The sequence below is a fragment of the Leptopilina heterotoma genome, unplaced genomic scaffold (genome assembly GCF_015476425.1).
Source record: "Leptopilina heterotoma isolate Lh14 unplaced genomic scaffold, ASM1547642v1 Lhet_242, whole genome shotgun sequence".
Classification (NCBI taxonomy): Eukaryota; Metazoa; Arthropoda; class Insecta; order Hymenoptera; family Figitidae; genus Leptopilina; species Leptopilina heterotoma.
The window spans coordinates 579296-587837 of NW_025110957.1; the positions used below are offsets into that span (position 1 = coordinate 579296).

The 8542-nt window shown below is 29.4% G+C and overlaps 1 protein-coding gene across 1 annotated transcript; it reads left to right on the forward strand.

Annotated features, from left to right (window-relative positions):
• The first annotated feature begins 2731 nt into the window (after positions 1 to 2731).
• On the forward strand, positions 2732 to 3958 carry LOC122503071. Its single transcript, XM_043613492.1, has 2 exons — positions 2732 to 3280; positions 3407 to 3958. Exons 1-2 carry the CDS (start codon positions 2732 to 2734, stop codon positions 3956 to 3958), a joined length of 1101 nt encoding a protein of 366 aa, XP_043469427.1.
• Positions 3959 to 8542: the final 4584 nt, after the last annotated feature.

The following is an 8542-nucleotide window of genomic DNA, read 5'->3' on the forward strand; positions in this document are numbered from 1 at the left end:
AAAAGAAAGCTCTAACATTATCTTGCTTTTCACAAGCAATGTCATCAAAAACGAATATTGAATTTGCTTTAGCATCTTTTGGAGATACTTCTTCTTCATGTTCACTAAATAGAAAATACTCAACACCATCTACCTGACTGATTACATTTTCTAAAAATTTATATTTCGGTTGCTGTAGAGATTTAGAGTAGAGGTAAATATTTTCAAAACTTAGACCATTTGGATGTATTATTAGGGAAATAAGAGCATTTGTTTTACCACAATTTGAGGGGCCACAGAAAACTGCTCGAATGCTGTCTGAAAACAGACTACCGTGACGTTTAATCTTTTTTTCATTAGTTTCAACATCTATACTAGAGATTGGCAGTGCGACAGGTTGTTTCGTGAACTGCATCTTGACAGTAACTGCTTGAAAATCTATAAATACCCAGCTTTTATAGTCAATTTGTCAGTTTCACGTCAACCATTGTAGAGTGAAGTATGATTCTGCATCAGGAGGTGAAAAAAGGTCGCTATCAAGGAAAAGGTTTAATCAATCGTATCATCAATAGTTTACCGTTTGAGTTACATTTACCAGGATACCAATTCTGTGGGCCTGGTACAAAGTTGGCTAAGCGTTTGTCACGAGGTGACCAAGGAATTAATCCACTGGACGCTGCATGTAAACAACACGACATTGCTTATTCGCAAAATCGTGAAAATATTCAAGCTAGAAACAAAGCAGATAAAGTATTAGCTAAGAGAGCTTGGGAACGTGTTACAGCTAAAGATTCTGGTGTAAGTGAAAGAGCAGCTGCTTTAGCTATATCCGGAACCATGAAAGCCAAATCAAAATTAGGCATGGGAATGGAAAGAGAATCAGCTATAAAGAAGAAAAATAGTAAAACAATGTGTAAGAAGAAGCAAATAGCGTTAAGAAAAATTGTTGATGCTGCTCGAAAAAGTATGGCTCCTGGTAATAATGCTGAAGAATCAATAAGAGCAGCTATGATTGGTGCACGAAAAGCAATAAAAAATGTTGGTGGTAAATCCAAAATTTTATCACCTAGAATTCTTCCTGTACCTACTAAAGTAGGTGGAATTTTACCGCTAGTTCCAATTTTTGCTGGACTTAGTGCTTTAGGAGCACTTGCTGGAGGTGCTTCAGGAATAGCAAGGGCTGTTAATAAGGCTAAAACAGCTAGTGAACAGCTTGCAGAAGCTCAACGTCACAATAGATCCATGGAAGCCATATCGCTTGGAAATGGATTACACCTTAAACCTTATCGACAAGGACTTGGTCTCCACTTGAAACCCTACATTCAAGGAAAAGGAATTAAAAAACGAGCATCAAGAAAGAAGAAGAAACGAGCATCAAGAAAAAAGAGAACTACAAGAAGGAAAACAAAAAACTTGTTTTGAAGCTACCTCACCGTCCATTAACTGATTTTGATCTGTGGTAGCATGCCAAAGCTGTCAAAATACCCCATTTTCGTGGTATTTTTATGCGAAATGAACTACCTGTAAGTGGTCCTTACAAGTATGAATCAGGAATAATTAATCTTGATAATAAAGAAGGTGCTGGAACACATTGGGTAGCATATAAAAAATTCAAAAACGAAACAATGTATTTTGATAGTTTTGGCAACCTTGCTCCACCAACAGATCTTGTCATTTACTTGGGTGATGGTAGCTTAATAAAATATAATCATAAAAGATATCAAAATTATGATACATTTGTATGTGGACACTTGTGTCTCAAATTTTTGTGTAATCAACTAAATATTAAGAGTTGTTTTAACCTTTATAAGACTATGTAACACCTGTAAGCTTTCAGTATAAAATCTGACAGCAACATGAGTGATTCGTTTACTTTAACGTTAACAGGAAAATCTTCAGTTCTAGGAGCTGAATATTTCCCTCCAATAGAACTAAATTCAAATAAAAGTTATGTACTTGGTCTTGTCGAACTATTGACTTTTAATTCAATTCCCAATATTGATAAAGGAAATAACAAGTTTTACGTTGGAAATCAAGTAATTGATATTCCAACTGTAAGTTATGAAATTAAAGATATTGAATCATATTTACAAAATTTTGTAAAAACTGGAACTGTTATTACTATAAAACCTAATAATAATACATTACGCAGTATTGTTGAATCTAATTTACCAATTGATTTTAAACCTAAAGATTCGATTGGTAAGTTGTTGGGATTTACATCGCAGAAACTATCATCTCATAGAGCACATATTTCTGATTTGCCTGTAGCCATTTTAAAGGTTAATTCAGTTAGAATTGAGTGCAACATAACATCTGGAGCGTATATAAATAACCAAAAAGTTCACACTATCCATGAATTCTTTCCTAGCGTTCCACCAGGATATAAGATTGTGGAAGTGCCTGCTCACGTCATTTACCTTCCGATTGCCACCAAGACAATACATAATATACAGCTGCGAATTGTCGATCAGGACGGTGATTTAATCAATTTTAGAGGAGAAACTATAACAATTCGATTGCATATAAAGTCTTTGTAATGGGAATCGTTTATAATCAAAGAGCTGTTGTTGGTGGAAACTATAAAAGTCAGCCAACATGCAAGAATCCAATCAGTCTAAATTTATCTCACAAGGTGTTAACACCTCAGAATCGCCTCTTTCTGCAAGAACTAGGTCTAAAAGTTCAAGGAAAGAAAATAAGACAACAAGACAATTAATCTACATATTTTTTGGTTGCTGTTGCAATAAAAATGGACAAACTTCTCAATATTCCAGCAGCAGTGAATTTCGATGAGTCAATAGCTCATTATGAAATTCATGCTCATCAACCATACGCATCTTCATCTTTTAACAATAGCGATGAAATTCGAATCGCAGTACAACATCAAGACTTGTGCATTTTACCTAGTAAAAGTTCATTACACATTTTTGGTAGATTATCTAAAAATGATGGAATTACTCTTACACAAAACGTACATTTAAGTAATAATGCTGTATGCTTTTTGTTTGATGAAATTCGCTATGAACTAAATGGTATTGAAATTGATCGCTGCAAATACGTTAAACATACTACAATCATGAAAAATTACACCTCCCAAACATCAAATCAGCTAAATTTTATTGAAAATGCTGGATATTCAAAAATTGCAGCTGATGCAAGACTTGTATTGGAAAATGGATATTTTGATGTCACAATACCACTCAGCATGATTTTTGGTTTTGCTGAAGATTATAAAAAAATCATTATGAACGCTAAACATGAACTTATTTTAACAAGAGCACGTTCTGACGTGAATGCCGTAATTCAAACAGGACAAGGAGGGGATGAGGAATTTAAAATTTCTATCAATAAACTTGAATGGATGGTTCCATACGTTTTACCTTCTGACAAAAACAAAGTTAAATTGTTAAAATATATTGAAAAGGATCCATTAATTTCAATAAGTTTTAGGTCGTGGGAAATGTATGAGTATCCTTTAATTCCTACAAGTTCAAAAGTTTTGTGGCAAATTAAAACATCAACGCAATTAGAGAAACCTCGTTATGTTATTGTTGGATTTCAAACATCGAGAAAAGATAAACGTAAAAAATATGCCTGTCATTTTGACCATTGCAATATTACAAATGTTAAACTCTTTTTAAATTCACAATATTATCCTTATGGAAATTTAAATCTAAACTTTGATCAAAATCAGTACTCTCTACTTTATGAAATGTACGCTAATTTTCAATCATCCTATTATGGTAAAGATTCAAAACCTATTTTAACAAAGGATATTTTTAAAAGTCTATTTCCTCTAATTGTTATTGATTGTTCAAAACAAAATGAGTTCTTAAAACAAACATCAGTTGATGTGAGGTTAGAATTTGAAGCAGGAATTAACATGCAAGCCGAGACCACCGCCTATTGCCTAATTATCCATGACCGCGTCATACAATATAAGCCAATCAGCGGCGTTGTAAAGAAACTATTGTAAAGGAGTGGGGATAATGTGGTAGTGGTGGGGGTGATTACTATAAAAGCAGCTGCTCTCGGCTAGAAATTCATTTCTGCTTCAAAATGGAGTTTATTGTAGACGTTCAAGGTTTTAAAAGAGCCAACAACGAGTTTGTCTTTAAAGAGTTGGCAATACTTCCTCTTCAACCAGATGCACAGCCTCTCGTCTACCTTTTTGAACCTCCTTGTCCTTGGAATTCACTGCGAGGACGCTACAAAAGTGAAAATATTTGGCTAACACATAATTACCATGGGATTGATTGGACTGCAGGAGACGTACCATACGATGAACTTCAATCTATTCTACAAGGAATCCTGCGAGGTGCTAGTGCCATCTACGTCAAAGGATTAGAAAAGAAAAATTGGCTAGAGAAATACTTACTAAATGTACAAAATTTAGAAGATTTTAATTGTCCATCGTTGAAAAAACTGGAAACTAAATTATTGTTAACGACTTGTAAACATCATACTCTTTATATCGAAAATTGTGCCGCAAAAAATGTTAAACTTCTTCAAGAATGGTTTTTGGAACCTCCAAACCAATATATAAGTGCTATTTCTAATGGAATTGATGAAACTGACTCTACAATTAATACTACTACTTTAAAATCTTTCTACGAAAATTGTTAATCTTTTTTGTAAATATAGATTTAAGTTTTCAAAAATAAATATTAATTTAAAACAATGTTTCTTATTTAAAAAAATAACCTATCCTTTAAATATTTTTATAATTCTTGAAAATAAAACTAATTCTAATTCTGAAAAATAACTTATACTAAGAGGAGAAGGAAATTAAATTTAAAACCAATTTATAGGTAAAACTTTGTGTGTTTATTTTGAAAATTTTTTCCAATATATACATTTCTTTACAATTTATTATAATAATTTAAATTCAACAACATTATACGATCCTCCAAGATACTTCATTTGAAGTTTTTTCGATATCGCAGCTTCTTTCATCATTTTCAAGGTGGTTGGTTCATCCTCGAAGAGCTTGATGAATCTCGTTGGTAAGTATGTGACGAAATCAGCATCAATCTCAACTATGATCCTAGGTCCATATTTGGTCTGGACCTTCTTCATTTTCATGACATAGTAAAGTCCATCTTTCATCAATTCCGCTAACGGTTTTGTCGGTAGGTATCCTTCAAAACGCCCAACAGAGTTGACTTTTTCTAGATCCATTTTTTAAAAACTGGTAAGAAACCTTAAACAAAGAAGAGAAAACAAAGAACTGAAATTAAAATAAACCTGTAATGATAAAAGAATAATTTAAAAATTAATATAAAGCTGAAAAAGACTTAAAAAATATATCTGAAAAAACATAGAAAATATATATCTAGAAAAAGAAACTTAGAAAATATATCTGAAAAAAGATTTTGAAAATATGTCTGAAAAATAAACTTAGAAAATACAGCTGAAAAAAGGAACTTAGAAAATAAAGCTGAAAAAAGTCTTTGAAAATAGATAATTTATTAAACTTACTGCTAATTCAAAACCTGAAATAATAATGACTTGATGGCTTTAAAACTCGCCTTATATTGCTGCAATCCCCACTCTTTCTCTAACCCCACTACACTTTCAAATGCGCACGCAAATTATCCCCACTATTCACTGCGCACGCAGAAATACCCCCACCTCTATATGCTAAAAGTAAGGGAAATAATAAATGCGTAAATTTCAAAAATATGTACTTTTATTTTAAAAATTAAACTAGTTTTGAGGCTCATCTTCGAAAAGCTCCAACATCTAAAAATTAAAGATTTTATTAAAGTTAATTTAAATTAAATTGATATTTTTAAAAGTTAATTTAAAATAAAAATTATTAACTAACTTCCTCAGGATCGAGGTCAATTATTAAAACGTCATCATCATCATCGCCGATATAATCATCATCGTCGATTAAGATGATTGTTTCCCCCTGGCTGTCATAGCCATCATCATTATCATCCTCATCATCCTCATCCTCTTCATCTTCATAATTGTTGTCGGCGTATTCATCAAAAATATGAATGACTAAATCATCATCAACAACTTCTTCCATACTTTGGTTCATATCGATTGGATCCATTTTGTTATAATTTTCTAAAATGTTATTGATTTAATTATTTAATTATGTAGATGAAATAAAAGCAAAGAGAAAAGAATAAAGAAGATAAATAAAAAGAATAGAAAGAATATGAATTAAGTAGAAGAAGACAATATATAGAAACTAGAAAAGAGAAATAAAAACTAGAAAAATAAAAGAAAAGAGAAAAGAATAAAGAATATAAATAAAGAGAATAGAAAGATTATGGAAACTAGAAAAGAGAAATAAAAACTAGAAAAAATATAAAGAAAAAATCAGAAAAGAGTGAAATAGCTGAAAAATTAAATTAAAGGAATTAACTAAAAAACAAGGGAAGTGAAAATTGAAATTAAAAGAAGAAGTTACTGGAAAAAAGAGAAATAACTACAAAAGAAACAAAAAAAAACACATAAGGAAAAAATCGAATTGAAAGAAAGAAATATTTGGAACAGAAAAATAAAGGCAAAAAATAAGAAAAGTAAAACTGAGATAAAAGAGTGAAATAGCTGAAAAGTCAAATTAAAGAAGTAACAAAAAATATGAAAATTAAAACTAAATAAATTACTAGAAAAAAGAGAAATTTAAATTAATTCCTAAAAAGAGAAATTAAAACTAAACTAAATGAGAAATTTAAAATAATTCCTAAAAAGAGAAATTAAAACTAAAATAAATGAGAAATAAAAGACAAAAAATTAAATTAATAGAAATAACCACAGAAAAGAAAAATAATTCCTGAAATAACTATGCAGAGAAATGAAATAAAGAGAAATAAAAACTAGAAAAAAATAAAATGAAATAATTGCTAAAAATCTAAAACAGAGAATAACTAAGAAAGTGATGAGCTGGAGCAGAGAAATAGAGAAAATATCTGTAAGAGTGAAAGAAAGAGAGAGAAAGCCTGAAAAAGACATGGAAGAGATAGTCCTGGCGGAAAAAAAGACCTAGAGAGGAGAAAACCTGAAAGAGAAACCTACGACGTTGCAAGCTGAAAGAAGAATGACTTTGGTGGCTGGCGCACCGCACTCATTCACTGTGGCGATCCCCACCACAGCGCTCCCCACTATGCATCGCTACAGTAGTGAAAGCAGCATCTCCATGCGGCCATCTCCGTAACAAGTCTTGATTCGCGCGAACTTTAAATAGTTAATTAAACCATATTAATAGGTTAAAATGAATTTATATAAATAGTAATTAGTTCTGTAATATTATGTAAACATAGTTGAAATATTTATTTTAATAAAATAAAATTTTATGTTTAAATAATTAGAACAATTTATTCCATTAAAATCAAGATGCATAATTATAATAAAATCGATTTTACAGATTGAAATTGTAATCAATAAACGTAAATTCAATAGTGTTAGGTAATAAATACGTTTACATTAAGTTTAATCAACTTTATTACTGAAAAAATATATATTTGAAAATTTAATTATCAGATAATTTTTAAGGATTTTAATTTAAAAGTTTTTTAAATTTGTATGTATACAAGAAAATCGTTTTCAAGAATTAAAATTTTAGAAATTTTTAGTGTAACAACCACATTCTGAAATCAATGAATTATATATATTTTGAAATTTTAAATAAAAAAAACAAAATATATACTTCAAATTTTTAAAAAGTACATTTATTTTCACCAAAAACCTTTTACATACAGAATAATAATAATAATAATAGTAGAAAAATACATATTTTTTTATTTTATTTTAATTCTTTATTTTCATTCTTTATTTTTATTTTATTTTATTTTATTCTTTTATTTTTATTTTTAAATTTTATTTAAAAAATATTTAATCTAATAACTATGTTTGAAGTCAACAAACATTTTTCTTAATATAAAAAAAAGTTGAATATTTAAAAAATGCTGAATCTTGTCAAAATATTTTAAAGAAAACTTTTAAGAATTTCAGCAAATTAAATTAAATAATGTTTGAAACAAACAAACAAACTTTGTCTTCTTTTATAATCAACACTTGATATATTCAACGTGTTTTTATAAAGAAGACTTGAAAAAATGCTGAATTTTATTTTACAAAATATTTTTAAAATGCTTTGAAGAATTTCAGCAAATCTAATAACTATGTTTAAAGTAAACAAACATTTTTCTTCTTTGAAGAACACATTAAACTTTTAAACGGTAAAAAGTACACAATCTTTTTAACATTTTTCATGTTTGAAATAGACAAACATTTTCTTCTTTTATAATTGGCACTTTGAATGTTGAACGTGCTGTTAACAGAAGTAATTTTTTTTTTTTAAATAAATGCTGAATTTTTTCAAGTCTTCTTTATAAAAACACGTTGAATATCAGCAAATCAAAAACTATGTTTGAAACAAACATTTTTTTTTTTTTTTTTTTTTTTTAAAAAGAACCAATACTTTAAAATTTTTTCTTTAGAACCCTTAAATGAAATAAGATCAAGATCCATGTGTAAAACATTTTAGGTATAAAAAAGAAAGATCAAATTATTTTGAAAAAGCAAACTGAGAAGAAAC